General features: G+C 38.8%; 1 protein-coding gene and 1 long non-coding RNA gene across 4 annotated transcripts; both read right to left on the reverse strand.

The window, feature by feature from the left end:
- Positions 1 to 1,067: 1,067 nt before the first annotated feature.
- On the reverse strand, positions 1,068 to 8,988 carry LOC7479070 (phospholipase A I). 3 transcript variants are annotated; one of them, XM_024599842.2, is made up of 18 exons: positions 8,259 to 8,986; positions 7,469 to 7,616; positions 7,231 to 7,309; positions 6,968 to 7,121; positions 6,671 to 6,880; positions 6,338 to 6,583; positions 6,079 to 6,241; positions 5,721 to 5,981; positions 5,512 to 5,633; positions 5,065 to 5,226; positions 4,671 to 4,863; positions 4,436 to 4,572; positions 3,894 to 4,032; positions 3,469 to 3,675; positions 2,895 to 3,366; positions 2,585 to 2,801; positions 2,386 to 2,475; positions 1,068 to 1,735 (listed from the first exon to the last, which is right to left on the reverse strand). In XM_024599842.2, the coding sequence occupies exons 1-18, from the start codon at positions 8,778 to 8,780 to the stop codon at positions 1,283 to 1,285; spliced, it is 3,975 nt and encodes a 1,324-aa protein (XP_024455610.2). In that variant the 5' UTR covers positions 8,781 to 8,986; the 3' UTR covers positions 1,068 to 1,282. The 3 variants fall into 3 exon arrangements, with proteins under 3 accessions (XP_024455610.2, XP_024455613.2, XP_024455612.2); XM_024599844.2 differs by having other exon boundaries at positions 1,625 to 1,773; positions 8,259 to 8,988; XM_024599845.2 differs by lacking the exon at positions 8,259 to 8,986 and having other exon boundaries at positions 6,968 to 7,132; positions 7,469 to 7,537.
- Positions 8,989 to 9,774: 786 nt separating this feature from the next.
- Positions 9,775 to 15,736, reverse strand: LOC127905175 (uncharacterized). The gene is made up of 2 exons (XR_008058948.1): positions 15,420 to 15,736; positions 9,775 to 10,570 (listed from the first exon to the last, which is right to left on the reverse strand). It is a non-coding gene; the product is annotated as an uncharacterized LOC127905175 (long non-coding RNA).
- Between the last annotated feature and the right edge of the window lie 1,369 nt (positions 15,737 to 17,105).

The raw sequence follows: 17,105 nt of genomic DNA on the forward strand, positions 1-17,105 counted from the left end.
AAATTTAATCAGGTTAATATCTTAATAGTTCAAATTAAAACCCGGCTCAAATCAAACTTCAAAGATGTGTTTAGAATTCTAATAGCAGTGACGGTTTAAAGTGATTTTCACTTAAAAATATATCAAAATAAATTTTTTTTATTTTTTTAAATTTATTTTTAATATCAGCACATCAAAATTATCTAAAAACATAAAAAAAAAATTCATTTTAAATAAAAAAAATCAAAATTAAAAAAAAAAACACACGCTAAGTTACAAGTTTCCTACTCATCCAGAATGTGTGCATCTCCATCGTGCAAATTTCTTTTCTACACGGAACAACTAGTTCCAAGTGCAAGTATGACGAATTGCATCATATGTAACCTGTAACGCAGCATTCATCACAAATCTCTCCATGATTTTCTATCGTGTAGAATTGTCCAAAATTTTCTATTATCATAACTTAAGAGACAAGCAACAAGACAGACTACATCATTCCCTTGTCTTTTTGCCTTTTTGAAGAACTTCTCTTTCCTGCTTTTGAGCTGTCATTCTCATCAGTCTTCTCGCATAGAATTTTGCATTTCGCAAAAACCAGTCACTTCAAAATAGCTATCAATTCACGTCACCAATGAAAACAAAATCCAGAATCATAATCTCTACTGCGGCAAAAATATACCTTCTATCATAATTACAGCAGTAACACAGTGGCCACTCACGGTTTTCAATATTCTATTGCTAAATAGTTGTAAACTTGGATTGAATTTTTAAGGCTCTGGGTAGTAAATCCAAGGTGCCGGTTTATCTCTTCGACACCAAGTTATCAGCAAGTATGGCATCTAAAAGCTGATCATTGATTCCAGCAATTCCCTACAAGTAAGCATGACACAACCACAGAAACCATGGCATCTCCATCACAACCCTCTGATCTTAAAGTCTAAAGAGGACTGTACATTAACCAAGCAATCAAGACATAACCAATGTAACTGCCCAAGTAAACTCAGAATTTGGGTCTTAGAAATGAAAAGGCTGGCATAGGTCAGAAACAGTAAAAGTTCAGTGCAAATGACAAATTTAAACGCTCGTCATTGAAAAAACGGGATCATTTATTATCTGCTTGTGTTCATGCAATGAATGACACAACTTTTTTTTTTCCTTTTATGCCTCAAAACTGGATGTTCGCTCACTTCTGTACTTATGGATGCAATCATCTCTCTCTCTCTCTCTCTCTCTCTCTCTCTCTGCTTTTTTTTTCTCATGTTTTTTGGTTTATTTTCATTTTCTTGTATTAGTATCCAACTAACTATTGTATACCGGGAAGATGACACGAATACCTTTGCCTCCGATGGGAAGCGAGAGCATTTTGGAGAGCAGCATCTACTCTTGCCCCTTCCTGAAACAATGAATCATACAACTTACAGATAAACTGGGATAGGTCCTCTTCATCATCATCCCAAAATCCAATAGAACGGTCGCCATGCTTCTCAGCATCACTATCTTCCCAATCACTCACTGGACTGGTAGGCTCAGCCTCTTCCTCTTCCTCCTCTGCCTCTTCCTCTCCAATCTCAAACCTCCCATTTTCTAGAACATTGAATTCCCCTGATCCATGGACTAATGTCACTGGCATTTCTAAGGGCTCTGCTGAAGGGCATACAACAGCTTTCGCACCAGAATCCAGAAAGGCCTTGATTAAAGTTTGTGTAGGCCCATATGTCCCTGTGCAAATTATAATCCTGTCCCTCCAAGCTCCAACCTAGGTGTTCACAAGCCAAGAGGAAACTGCATAAATCACTAGAAAAAACAAAACAACATTGAATTAACAGTATTCTTATCGGCGTTTCTCAACCATTTGCAAGGCACAACACAGCAACAAAATTCAAGCAGCAGTTTCTGTGTTAGCCCTTAAGAGTGCCCTGATTGCCCACTCGAGAAAGTCAGGAAGAATAATTATGCTAAGAGAAACATAAACCAATAGATAAAAATCTAATTATGCTTTATATGACTTGACAATTTGGAAAGACAATATGGAAAAAGAAGAGACTTTGTGGCTCAATTATTCTACAAAATGCAAAAGCTTTATGCCTTCTGCAGGGTTTGCCCAGGACCTAGAAAAGTAAAAATTATTAAAAATAGGCCAAGGGTAAGGGCACGTCCAGAGAGCAAACAATTATGAGAAAAACACTGCAGGGCAGACTATGTCCAAATCACTCCTAACAAAACTCTGATTCAGCAGTGCCACTAGTGGATGTTGGTCTTTTGGGAATAGTCCAACATTAAAAGAGAACCACAGAAGGTGAGTAGTGAATTAATTTGTCAAACATCAACCATTTGTTCATCCAGAATTTAAAAATATGTAGAGGCAAAAGGAAGACATTGGAAAATCAAGTTTAGGCCAAAACATACCATCCAGCGAACATCTTCAGGTGTCAAGTGCATAGAAGGAACTGTTCTGCGAAACATATATGCCCCAATTTCTTGGTCATCCTCCATGACCTTCAGAAAGTAGCAATGAACATTAAAATGAAGACTCATAATTTGGTGTATCCTACTAATAGCGGCTTGAATGATCTAATAAGAAAAGAAAAGAGTCATTAACACATACTTGTGTCTGTCGTCCTATATAACGATGGATGACATTTCCAACTTGGAAGTATGGTTTACAATGAACTAAATCAGCAACAGTTGAAATATTAGCAAGAAGTGACGCAATCTTCCTATGGCGGCTTCGGTTCATCGACAACAAACTAAATTTAACACTTTGCAGAAACTTATCAGCAAGATCTCCAGGTTCAGCAACGACAAACACATCATTCTGCCAACTATAGAAACAAGCATTCAGCACATTAGGACAGTGGCTGAAACTAAATATTAATAAAAAATTTGCAAGTCAAACAACAGAGAAGCATGTTCACCTTAATATTGAGCCTGATGAATCATTTTGAAGGGCCAAATGTACAAGTCCTACTTGTGGCGAATTCTGCAGTTTCTCATGCAATGACCGAACAGGTAAAGAGAGCCGTCTGTGTTTGGGAGACATTGGCGGTGATAAAGCTGTCTTTCCAGACTGAGCTCCATCCAAACTTAAAGGTGGGACCATGTCAATTCGGCCAATCCTCTGTGAGCCGAAATCAGGACTGAATAGGAGTGGGCTTGAGGGGAAGCTTCCAGTAATTAGAGGTGATGCAAATGGGGATGGGAATGTTCCTGTTGGCACTGTTCTTGCAATTCCAGATGTGGCATGCATGAGAGATAGTCTTATGGCATTGCGGGTACAAAATGACTCAAGTGCCCGAGCATGATGCACAACCCTTCCTGAATCAGGACTGTGCAGAGCTTCAACAAGCAGCACCATACGCCTCCAACCTAGAGAGGGGCTACTCTCATCTAAAATAGTGAAATACCAAAAGATTTCAGATTCAGAAAAAGGAGCATGCCAAATGAGGCAAGCATGAGAAAAGCAACTTAAGAGAATGTGTGCATCAATACCTGTATTTGATACCTTCGCCTTGGAAAATTGCTGAGATTTCATAACCTCTGAAAATTTATCGTCATGTTGATAGGGAAAAAGTAGACTCTCAGAGACATTTTTTAAGGCTTCAGAATTATTCTGGACATATTCATCAACTGCAGCTTCCAACTTAAGCCAGATAGCTGGGTCAGTCTCATCCAGCTCCATACCACAGCGTTCATCAACTGCAAGATCAAACCATAGAGGATGCTGACTTAGAACTACAAGTTCTTTCACTAGAACTAGTCTTTAAAGGTAATTTTCAGGTATGAAAGAAGAGGAAGAAGAAAAGCTTGTTAAGATATGAAGAAGATGGGGGGAAATTATATTATCTTTAAAGAATACAGGCAGGTTAGAAAACAATTTGTCTCTTGCTCTTATAAACAGTCAACTTAGAGTATACCTGGATTAAAGCGAAAATATTGTATCTTGGGAAGCATGGGTAGCAACGTACTTAAAGCTTCCTCCACTCTGTCCACAGAACATGCACTCTCAATCAACACTTGGCCAGTATCCAAATAACGCCACCCACCTTTCCGGACCTAGAACCAAAGATATTTTTGTGAATCATCAAATGAAGTGGCAGCTTTTGATAAAAAAGAAAAGAAGAAGAATCAAATCCCTTTCTTTACATGGGCATGAAGTAGAGTTCAGTCACTAACATCCACAGCTTGGCAGATCAATAAAAATAGCATTACATCCTTCTAGTGTTCTGTAAATAAAGCACAATATGTTCCACTGTTCTAATTCAAATTTCATTAGTTATTTCATGCAACCTCCTCACACTTTAAGTGCTTCCAAAGTTCTAATACTTCAGAAGAATTTGATTGAGTTCTTAGTGTACACAATCATATGGTGGATCCCATACGCCCTAAATTATAGGACAAAGCAACACACAGATTTAGAAATTCCAGGCAAAACCACAACCCATATGAGGAGAATCACCTTTGTTGGAACAGAGCCACACCCAATTGACACCAGGCAGTCAATTCTGGTGTCGGGCCATAGAAGTTGTGCTTCTCTTATAGCAAATATGGTAGGGTTGTTTGCCACTATAGCACCATCTTGCCAGCGGTTTATATCTATTGAATTGTCATTGGTTAGCAAAAATATCACTGATGCACTCAACTTATACAGGGAGGGAGGAATCTCAACTTGAATAAGCATGTCAAGAGCATACCATCTGAGAAATCATCAAGATAGTATGGAGCAGCAGATGATGCTCTTATGGCTTGCCAAATATGATGCTTACAACTACTAATAAAAGCACTGCGTTTATAACCAACTTGGGCTCCAGTAGTGGGTGATCCGAGCACGTGGACTCCTGAACTTTCTGAAATTGCAAAGGGCACTTCAGGTGTTCCAACAGGATACTGTATGTTGATACCAAAAGAGAGAAAGAGAGAAGATTAGAAGAAAATTAACAAAACCACCGCCAACAAGTATCTCACGGGTATGATTATGTATCTATGCAGCAAAATTTAAAAAGTTACAATTCTTGAGATATAGCCAACACCACTAAAAAATCAAAACCATATTAAACATGTTAAGCAATAGAATTCTCAGTGTCAAACCTGATAATTGCGGAACACAAATGGTTGAGCTGGCAACACACTAACCAAAGTTGATACAACAAAAACTTTGGGAACATTTTTCACAGCTGATTCTATTAACAGGTCTCCATCCTCATCGGCACACATTTCTTTCAACAGCCTCTCGAACTGATCTGCATTGTGCTGCAATAATATATGTTATAGTGTTTTGTTCCCACAGCATCTGTGTTTAACAAAACATGTAATACATATACAGATATTAAATGAGCATATCATCATATCCTTTTATATTAAAAAATAAGTTGAAAACATGAGCAACATTCTGCAGTTTCCTGGAAGATGCAATTCTATTTATGTTCTCTGGTAAAAAAATATAGTCACACATGTTTTAATATCATTTATGAAGGAAAAAAACCAGGACAGTAGTAAAGCAAAAGTTACAAAAATGTAGAAAAGGATAGCCCATACTTTAGATCCATGCACCACAACTCTAAAACTCTGTGATGAACTTTTGTAAAGCTGATCCAACTTCTCTCTCCAAGTTGCAGCTTCATTATCCTTTGGCACAGGTTCAGCAAAGACAAGTTTCCCTTGAGAAGCAAATTTGCAGAACAGAATGTGAAAAAAGTTAGCAGCAAATAAAACATCCTGAAATACACATGCTTCCGTATACACACCAAGATTTTTGTATATTTCTTCACATTGATCCAAGGTCATTAGCTTAATGCCAAGAGCAACAGCCAGCATCCCACCAGTTGATGTCCCACAGATTAGGTCGAACAACTCATGTATTCGCTTTCCAGTTCCCTTCTCAATTGCTTTAAGAATCCGCACAGTTGCCAGACCTTTCATTCCACCTCCATCCATTGAAAGTATACGCAGTCCTTGCTTTGCAACTGGTCGCCCTCTTATGGCACGCCTTAAATTTTCATTTTCTCCTAGAGAGGCACAAAAGGGACAAACCCTTGTAATAATGTTTGGCTAGACAATCTCAAGATCAGGTGAAAAGCGATGAGAAAAATCCAAGATACAAACCAAGAATTGCTAAAGCACGAGCAGCTGCTTTATTCACACGTGGTTCAGATGAAACCGTCATGTGCAGCAGAAGGTCCTGCAGACTTTCAGAGGTGACCAGAAGACATCGATTTTCCAAGCAGAAGGCCAAATTTCCAACTGCTAATAAAGCTAACCTTTGCACCTGGTGAAAGATAAATCCAGTATTAAATTTCCTGCAGAATTGTACAGAAGCAACAAAAACCAGTTGTGTATCACAAAAAGAAAGAAAGGAACTTGCCTCAGGATTTTTATGAGCACATAACAATTTTAATGATCTCAACATATCCCTAGTCAACATCTTCTGAGATACAGTGTCAGATGAAAATGCCAAGGTTGCCACAACTTGCAACACAGAAATTACTTCTTCCTGGGCAACTGATTTCAGTACCGTTTCAATGGGTTGCAATATGTCACATTTCATCAACTGCATTGCCATGGAAACATCTGCAGCAAGATCGGATAGAGCAGAGCATGCTTGTTTAACCTGAAAGAGTCGAAACTATAAGAGGTGTGCAGATGAACAAACAAACAGCCAAGGTTCCATTTGTGATAGCAAGGATTGTCAACATACCACATGACAGTTGTCACTACTCATCATACTAATAAGCTGCCTCACTGCATTCAGATCTTTCCCAACAACTGCACGGTTTCCTTGGTCTTGCATTATCTTTGCCAGTGTAGATGCCAGCAAAGGATGATGACAAGAAGAAAATCTAAATATGAGAGAGAAGAAGGCACTAAGCCGGTGTCTAGATGCACCAAAATAAGAACTGTTCTCTGTCTGCGATTACCAAAAAATAATTAGCTAAACAAGTTTAGAAGACATCCAGGAAAAAAAAAAAGTTTACAGTTACCACATGACCACTACCTCTATCTGAACATTCACTAATCTCAAACTTTCATCAGCCTCAATCCTGATATTAGCAAGGGACAGATGTCGTAGTTTGTGTAGAGGTAAAATTTCAGGAAGGAATTCCAGAGGGTTACCAAATAGCCTGAGAATTTGTAACTCAGCCATAGCCCTGCCATTAAACTGGAGACAAACATTAGGCTCGAAGCAAATTGTAGTTTTTCAAGCTCTATCAAACAGGAAAAATGCAGCTAAGTATACTAATTTGCTGATAAAATGACCTGAAATCAAGAAGAGGCCGGACAAGCTTGTTGTGTTCCAAAGACAATTCCACCAGTTCAACACATTGCCCCAGTTCTACTGCTCAGAATTCCAACCAAGATCACACAAACAAATAAGTTAAATAAAACAAATAATGGCCTACACCTTCTTTAGTCCTAATCAAAAGGCAGGTTATTTTTTTTTTTTTTCCAAGAAATAAATACTATTGGATGATGCATATTACGATCAAATTCTTACCAGGAACTGAAACCAGCATGTTGTAATCAACAGCAAGAATTTTCAAATTCTTCAGCTCACCAAGCTCGGGTGGCAAAACTGAAAGCCTATTATTATCAAGATAAAGCTTCTCAAGATTCGGCAATTGAATTATCACAGCAGGCAATGTCTGCAGATAAAAACCCAAGTCCAGTTACAAACAATATAAGCAAGAAGCAAACGCAACAATCTTATCCGTACAACACACCTAGCTTTAAGCATTGAGCTTACAAGAGTAGCTATATCACTCATTTAATTTTACTCACAGTGAAGATTTTTAACAGAGAGCACCAACTAACTAGTGAAAAGAAACTAATCCAAACACCAACCCACCTCCCAAAACTCCCACGGAAATGAAAAGAAAAATCATCATGCATTCACCTACTTACAATAAATTACTATCGCAACAGATCTCCCAAAACCCAAAATAGCAATATAAAGTTCCAATTTTTACATGACACTCTCGGACAAAAACATAAATTGCAAAACCCCAATATCAAAACCAGAAGACTCTAAATAAAGAAAACGGCATAATCTCTCTAAACTAAGCTTAACTGAGTAAATTTCATTTTCTAGCATTAACATTTCTAATAATGCAAACCCACATTTTCTCATCATTCAATAGAAGAACAATCCTTTAACCAAACTAGCAGGAAGTGAAAAGAAATCCATCACGCATTCGCCTATCAAAAATTCTTTCTTTCTTACTGTCAGCATTCACTTCATAAATTAACAAAAAAACTAACAGGAGAGGAAACATTTGAGTCCTCACCAACAATCCACAACCGGAAAGACTGAGCAAAGTAACTGTCTTCCAATGGCGACCACCATCAGATCTAAACAACCGAGTCAATACACCAACTCCATCACTCTGTTGACCTGATCCACTCTTACCTAAAAGCACCCCTCTCAATTCCTCTCTCTTCTTCTCCACCTTCATCTCCACCTCCACTCTTCCCTCCTCCTCCTCCGCTGCCTTCAAATCCACCGTCACACAATCCTGCGGCGCAGGCAACGCAACCATCAACTGCGACTGTAACCTCAACGCCACCTGATCCTCATCATCCACTGCATTCCAATCCAATTCAATTCTAAACCCTACCTGCTCCTCATCCTCCACAGCGACCTCCGTCGCAATCTCCTGCGGCGAAGATGAAGGCGTTAATGTGGTGGAAGAGGAGGAGGAGACGGTGGAGGATGATGTGGAGGAACGGTTGAGTTCCTCACCGAAATCTTCGGTTCCGTAGTTTAGTGTTAAGCGGAGGACCTCTGATGGACGTTTCCAGCTAAACATTGTTGTGATCTGATTTTGATCTGATCAGATAGTTAAGAATTCCCGTGATCATGATCTAGATGCGAGTGAGTGGCATTGTAGAATTATCGTGTAACAATGAATTGAAGAAGAAGAGAGTTCTTGAGTTCTTGCTCTTCTTGTAATGGTAATAAGAAGCTTGTGGTTTCAATTTCTTTTTCGTTATTCGGCGTGCAAACTTGGTCAACTGGCGTCGTTTTGTTCATTTCATTTTTATTTTAGGTTTTAACCATAGTTTTCATTACCGTCTCATGCCCCGTTTATTTTTGCAGTTTTTTTTTATTTTAAATTAAATTTTTAGATTATTTTAAAATGTTAACATTAAAAATAAATTCTAAAAAATAAAAAAATATTATTTCCCTGACTTTTCAAGTAAAAATATTTTAAAAAGTAATTATTATTAAAATACTAAACAAGTTCTTGAGAAAACATGAAGAATAATAGCCCGGAAGAAAATATTGTTAAAGAGAAAGTTGAAGGTTAATGAAAGAAATCTGGATATACACAAATTGAGGTGGGATGTTCTTGAGAAAACTAGATTTTCTTGGGGTTGAAATAAAATGAAAATGAGGGCAAAGTTAGAAAAGTATCTTAAATCTAATAGCCGATTTTAATGGAATTCTATACTGTAAAATATCTAAGTGACCGAGTCCATGGATGAGGTCTAAGTGACCGAGTCCATGGATGAAAAGAAAGCAAGAGTATTCAAGCAATGCCAAGGACTTGTTCTGCAATGCCACCTACCATCATGACAACGATGACTGGCAACGCCATATCCAAGCCTTTGCCGTGGCATCTTCTACAAGTCTAAACAATATGCAGCTGCCACAGCCAATCTTCCTTTGTATATGAGAATCACAGGTTGGAACAATTTGAGGAAACCATGGAGATATATGGCCATTGCCAAGGCTATAAAAACTGATGACAGAACGAATCATAGCAGTGCTAATGTTGAAAACAATTGATGCATGAAACATTGTCAGCAGAAACTATCAGACAGACAAATTCTGGGATTTGCAAATTTGATTCCAATGAGTGGCAATGGTTTTACTCGTGGAATGCCAAGAACGCATGGGTTACAAATTCAAATATGTTCATGTTCAACATGCATGGACACGCCTACTTTCAATCTAAGAATACTACTGAACTGACAAGATATCTGCAAAGTTCAATATCAATGAGATCAATAGGGTATCGAGCTCCGGATAAAGTGTTCTGTAGCTCAAACCTCATCAACAATTTCACTAAAATGATTATGCATACTTCCAGGGGTGGGTGCTTATGCTCCACCAGATGCCTGATCATGGATTTAGTTTCTTTGCTGCTGAATCCTGCTTGACTCCATCACCAGCACACATAAACTCAATCCCTTTTCTTGCGAGCTCAAACGTTTCCCTCTTTCCAAGACCTTCATATTTGACAATAAAACATACAGCCACTAGTGGTTAGATACATGATCTCCCATCAACAATGATGAAAGCTACCTGATCTAATTCATGTCACAAGCACAGCAGATGTTATTTATACTTGCCAAAAGCAGTCGAAGCAATATTATACTCGTTAGGAAGACTGGTGGGAAAAACTCGATCCAGCATCATCAGTGCACAGGACTAGAGTGTTAGGATACTGGCATGCAAACCCGACAAGATAAAAGGCAAAGGATAGGACAAAGTGAGAAATTAGACACACAAGAATTTACGTGGTTCACCCAATTTGGCTACGTCCACGGACAAGTATAGAAGGATTTTACTAAGTAATGTGGGAATTACAACCTCTCTCTAACAATAGGAGAACAACTGAAATCTCTCTATTACTAGGAGAAAATACCTCACTTACTCTCTCACAAATACCTCACAACTTTGTGGGATTACTCTCTCTTCACTCTCTCTACTTGCTCTCAAATTTCTCTCTTGTGGTGTGTTCTATATGGCAAGGATGCACTGCCTATTTATAGGCAAGCATCCTTGCCTTTGTCTTGCAAAAGACAAAGCAAGGCAAGTGGCACAAGTTTGGTGCCTACAATTTGTGACTAAGGAAGGATGGCTTCACCACCATTGTTGACTCCCACCATTGTTGACTTAGGTGGCTGGACTTAGGTGGCTGGCTTCACATTCTCCCACTTGAAGACTTTGATGATTTAATCAAGTCTTCACACATGATCATCTGTGATTCTTCTATCCTTTCTATACTTGCCATCTTCATGCTGCTTACGTTTCTGCTAGGCCATAAGAGGATCTGCACCATATGTACTTGTCAGTGTTGACTGGTTTGGTTAAAGCATCTGCTGGGTTTTCCTTTGTGTGAACCTTCTGAAAATCTACACTTCCAGCTTCCACCACTTCGCGAACAAAGTGATATTGAACATCTATATGTTTTGTTCTTGAATGAAACGCTGGATTCCTTGCAATATGCAAAGCACTCTGACTATCACAATACAAAAAAATCTTCTCTTGTTTGTGCCCGAGCTCCTCCATAAGTTTCTTCATCCATATTGCTTCTTTACAAGCTTGTGTAGCTGCCATGTACTCAGCTTCTGTTGTGGATAAAGCTACAACAGTCTGAAGTTTAGAGACCCAGCTCACAGCTCCTCCTGCAATTATGAACACATAGCCTGTAGTGGATTTTCTTTTCTCAAGGTCGCCAGCAAAATCTGAATCAACATAACCTCTGACGGTAAATTCTGATCCTCCATAACATAATGCAACATCTGAGGTGCCCTTGATGTATCTCAAGATCCTCTTAATAGTATTCCAATGCTCTCTACCAGGATTTGCCATGTATCGACTAGCTGCTCCCACTGCTTGTGCAATGTCTGGTCTTGTACATATCATGGCAAACATTAAACTTCCCACTGCTGATGCATACGGTACTCGAGACATCTCCATCCTCTCTGCTTCATTGCTAGGAGACATACTTGAGGATAATTTGAAGTTAACAGGAAGTGGGGTGGAAATTGGCTTACAATCTTGCATGTTGAAGCGACGCAAGATCTTCTTCAGATAATTCTTCTGAGAAAGCCAAATCTGCCTCTTACTTCTGTCTCGGTGAATTTGCATCCCTAGAATCTTGTTTGCTGGTCCCAAGTCCTTCATATCGAACTCCCTAGCCAATTGTGCCTTCAATTCTTGGACTCGATCTTTGTTGGGGCCTATTACCAACATGTCATCCACGTACAACAACAAAATGATGAAAACATCATCTTCTTCAAACCTCTTGTAATACGTACAATGGTCTGAACTAAGTCTGTTGTACCCAAGGCTAATTATGAAGGAATCAAATCTCTTGTACCAACACCTCGGCGCCTGTTTGAGACCGTATAGAGATTTGTTCAACCTGCAAACCAAGTTCTCCTTGCCTGTTTCAGCAAAACCCTCTGGTTGGAGCATATAAATTTCTTCTTCAAGTTCTCCATGAAGAAATGCAGTTTTCACATCTAACTGCTCTAAGTGAAGATCAAATATAGCACACATTGCCAAGACTACTCTGATTGTAGTAAGTCGTACCACTGGAGAAAATATCTCATTAAAGTCTATTCCTTCTTTCTGAGCATATCCTTTCACCACCAATCTTGCACGGTACCGCTCCACTTGATCATTGCCATCACGCTTTATCTTGTAAATCCATTTGTTGCCAATGGCCTTCCTTCCTTGTGGTAGCGGAACAAGATCCCAAGTGTTGTTCTTGTGTAGAGCTTCAATCTCCTCTTGCATTGCTGTCATCCACGTAGATACATTTGTGCTTTTGATAGCCTCATGGAAAGTTGATGGCTCTCCATTCTCTGTTAGAAGACAGTATGCAATGTTGCTCTCAGTAACATATTCTGAGTGCCAAGCCGGTGGTCTTCTTTCACGAGTTGACCGTCGAACTTCAGGAGTTTCAGACTCTATTTGTTCTTGTTCTTCATGCTCTTGTGCAGCTTCAGAAGAAGTATGATTCTGAGTATTTTCCATCTGGACTGCTGTAGTCTCCTTTGGAATGCTATTATGTTCTTCCATTTGCATTTTACCTTCTGCAAATATAACATCTCTGCTGATGACTACCTTGTGGGCAGTGGGATCCCACAAGCGATACCCCTTCACTCCATCAGCATATCCCAAGAATACACATTTTCTGGATTTTGAATCCAGCTTGCTGACTTCTTGAGTATTGTACATCACGTACACAGGACTTCCAAATATATGCAATTGAGAATAATCAGCTGGTTTTCCAGTCCACATCTCCATCGGTGTCTTCAGCTCAATTGCAGTTGATGGAGATCGATTTATCACATAACAGGCGGTATTGACTGCTTCTGCCCAGAATGACTTTCCTAGACCTGCAGTCTTCAACATTGCTCTTGTTCTTTCTAATAGAGTTCTGTTCATCCGCTCTGCCACTCCATTTTGTTGTGGAGTGTATGCCGTTGTGAACTGCCTTTTGATACCTTCATGTTGACAGAAGTTATCAAATTCATCACTGGTATATTCTCCTCCATTGTCAGTCCTCAAACACTTGATCTTCTTTTCAGATTCAAGTTCCACCCGCGCTTTGAAAGTTTTAAAGACTGCGAGCACATCTGCCTTCCTTCTAATTGGGTACACCCAACATCTCCTGGAGAAGTCATCTATAAATGATACAAAGTATCTTGCTCCTCCCAGGGATACAACCGGTGCTTGCCAAACATCAGAGTGAATCAGGTCTAAGATGTATTTGCTCTTAGTTGTTGATGTGCCAAACTTCAACCTGTGCTGTTTGTTTGTAACACAATGCTCACAAAAGGGTAAAGTAACCTTTGTAAGCCCAGGGAGTAACTTCTGATCAGAGAGAACTTTCAAACCTTTCTCTGACATGTGGCCTAGTTTTTGATGCCACATCATCGTCTTCTCTTCTGCAGGACTGGCTGATGCAATTGATGCTTCTGCCCCATGATGTGTTTCTCCCATTAATACAAACATGTTTGCAACTGTCTTTCTTGCCTTTAAAACTACCAGCGCTCCTTTGACAATTTTCATTATTCCATTGTCTGTTCGGATCTTACAGCCAAGACTATCAAATTGTCCCACGGACAAAAGATTTTTCTTTAAGTCTTTCACATGACGCACTCCTGTAATAGTACGAATTAAGCCATCATACATCTTCAATTTTATGGTGCCAATGCCAGCAATCTCTAAAGCATGATTATCACCCATGAACACTGAGCCTCCAGAGGTGGGTTCGTATGTATGAAACCAATCTCGATTAGGAGTCATATGCCATGTTGCTCCTGAATCCATTACCCAAACCTCTGTGAGCTCTTTTCTATCTGTAGAGACTGTTGCTGCTTCACTATATAAAACCTCTCCATCTTCTGAGGTGCTTGCAACACATCCTTGAGGTTTTGATGACTCTGCAGTATTCTCTATACCCTTTTTAAACCAACAATCCTTTTTGAAGTGCCCTTTTCTGCCACAGTTGTAGCATTTCACAGCCTTCTTACTTCTTGATTTGGACCTCCCTTGCCTTTGACTCCCACTGGAGCCACGCTCCGTTGATCTCCCTCTTGACACCAACAATGTCTCTGCTTGGTTTGAACTATTTCTGTCTCCTTTATTTTTGCGCTTATTTTCTTCTTCCAAGATGGCGGCTGCAACATCATCAAAGACTAAATAGTCTGTGAGGATATTATTGGTCAAATTGATAATGAGTTGATCATACGAATCTGGAAGACTTTGAAGTAGAAGCTCTGCACGTTCACTTTCCTCTATTTGTTGACCCAACGTAGTGAGTTGTGAAAATAGAGTTCTTATTGTGTTGATGTGGTCAGTCACCGCCGTGGTTTCTGCCATTCGAAGGGTATAAAGTCTCCGCTTTAAGAAAATCTTATTGTGCAAAGACTTGGACTCATATAGCTTTGTTAGAGTCTCCCATATCTCCTTAGCTGTTTTCTTCTCCGCCACACTTGATAATACTTCATCGGCTAATGCTAAATGTATGTTAGCAATAGCATTGCCATCCATCTCATTCCATTTTGCATTATCAGTGATCTCCGCGGGCCGATCCCCAATTGCTGCCAAGCAATTGTCTTTCCTTAAGATTGCTTTGATTCTCATTTTCCAGAGTGAGAAATTGCTCCCATTGAACCTCTCAATCTCATACTTTGCTGCCATTTTATTCACCGTGATCTATTCAGCTATCACCGTTTCACAGATCTGTAACGTATATAGAAATAGTATCGTGTGAATAATACTTCACTAAGTAAGTTCCCAGGAAAGATTGGAGGGGTCACAAACGGTCCCGCTTAAAACCCAATCTCCTTAGACAGAACTTCCTAGACTGTATTTAATCACCGCACTGACTTTCTATATACGCCAACAGTAACGTATGTGAACAGTACCGTATGGATGAATAGTGTCGTATAGGTGAATAGTGTCGTAGACGTGAATAGTAACCGTATACACGAATAACTTTTGTGTATTAACAACGCCAACCAGAAGGCTCTGATACCACTGTTAGGATACTGGCATGCAAACCCGACAAGATAAAAGGCAAAGGATAGGACAAAGTGAGAAATTAGACACACAAGAATTTACGTGGTTCACCCAATTTGGCTACGTCCACGGACAAGTATAGAAGGATTTTACTAAGTAATGTGAGAATTACAACCTCTCTCTAACAATAGGAGAACAACTGAAATCTCTCTATTACTAGGAGAAAACACCTCACTTACTCTCTCACAAATACCTCACAACTTTGTGGGATTACTCTCTCTTCACTCTCTCTACTTGCTCTCAAATTTCTCTCTTGTGGTGTGTTCTATATGGCAAGGATGCACTGCCTATTTATAGGCAAGCATCCTTGCCTTTGTCTTGCAAAAGACAAAGCAAGGCAAGTGGCACAAGTTTGGTGCCTACAATTTGTGACTAAGGAAGGATGGCTTCACCACCATTGTTGACTCCCACCATTGTTGACTTAGGTGGCTGGCTTCACATAGAGGGTGTTTAGCATTATATAAATCAATGTTAGAAACAGCTTCAAGCATTAGAAATGCAAACAGACCTCTCCATAGTGTAGAGTTAAATAGAGAACTTGTTCCTGGGCAAATTTCAGTGCCGGCAAGAATGTATTCCTGAGTTTGATGAAAAGAGGATTTGAGATTGCCATCCCTTTGAAAGGACTACAGGACTAACATTGTATCTGCTAATAAAGAATATTTATCAGTATTGAAGTACCATTCACCCACAGCAGGATTCCCAGAAAGGTCAATACCAACAACATCTAAATTCGTCATTTCTAGGGCAAGCTTCACCTGCAAAAAAGAAACAAAAGGGGGGAATGCTGGTTAGAAGCCTTACTCAGTTCATAATCTGTATCAGCTCACAAACATCCTTCACCAGTTGTAAAAATTATTTTTTAAAATGTTTTTTGTTTATAAATATATTAAATTAATATTTTTTTTTATTTTTAAAATTTATTTTTCACATTAAAACTATCAAAAAAAATATTAAAAATTAAAAACAGTGCACCAGATTTTGAGATTCAAAAAAAACCAAGGAACAGTAAGTTGGTGGCGTATTTCTTATGTGATTCTGGTCATCGTTTTGTGATCAGTAGAGAGAATGTGAATGAGGTCAAACAATATAGAAGTGTTTTACTGGCCTATGAAGAAGAACAATCTAACTCAAAGGTAAAACCATGTAATCACAAGTGCTACAGTTTGCTCAAGGTTTTTCCTCATTGAACAAGACGAAATGATCGAAATTTACATTTCTAAACTACTCTTCTTTCACATACTTTCTCAGCAACCAAACACAAAAACAACCATATAGCATGAAAAAAGGACATATTTTTCATGATAACATGCTACACGTCTGAAAAAACAATGACACCTTTTTCACCCAAAACTCTAGCAAGCTCTCTCTGCATTACCAATGACGCATAAATACATCAATAAATTGCTAATAAACTAACAAAAATCCATTATCAAGCGCTTAAACAGTGAAGCCGGTTTTTGCAAATAGATTGATTTGTCAATTCTTTTGCTCTCTCCTAAAATTTGTTTAAACATAATATGTTATGAAACAGGGTTCTTGCAAGATTAATATCGAATCTCTATCTATTAAGTAGAACGTAATAGAAAACAAAGTTTTGATAGTCTTACTTCTACATTTTAGATGATGGAATGACTTAATTCTTGTCTATCCATGCAGCTCTTATAACACATCTGTTACTGAAATCATTTTATTATTGAAAAAATCAGAAAAAAACAACAAATAAATAATCATTATTATAGTTTTAAAACTCAACTCGATGGTTGATTCAGGACAAAACTCAGGTCATTGATCGAGTTGA

The sequence above is a fragment of the Populus trichocarpa genome, chromosome 4 (genome assembly GCF_000002775.5).
Source record: "Populus trichocarpa isolate Nisqually-1 chromosome 4, P.trichocarpa_v4.1, whole genome shotgun sequence".
In the NCBI taxonomy this organism is placed as follows: Eukaryota; Viridiplantae; Streptophyta; class Magnoliopsida; order Malpighiales; family Salicaceae; genus Populus; species Populus trichocarpa.

Bases quoted from the DNA above. Each gene is read 5' to 3' on its own strand.
- LOC7479070 (XM_024599842.2), bottom strand. From the start codon at position 8,780: ATGTTTAGCTGGAAACGTCCATCAGAGGTCCTCCGCTTAACACTAAAC. The intron at 3,676-3,893 runs GTATACTCTAAG...TTGATCTTGCAG, and splicing joins ATATTTTCGCTTTAATCCAG to TTGATGAACGCTGTGGTATG. The intron at 1,736-2,385 runs GTATGTTTTGGC...GTGAACACCTAG, and splicing joins CTGAAGATGTTCGCTGGATG to GTTGGAGCTTGGAGGGACAG.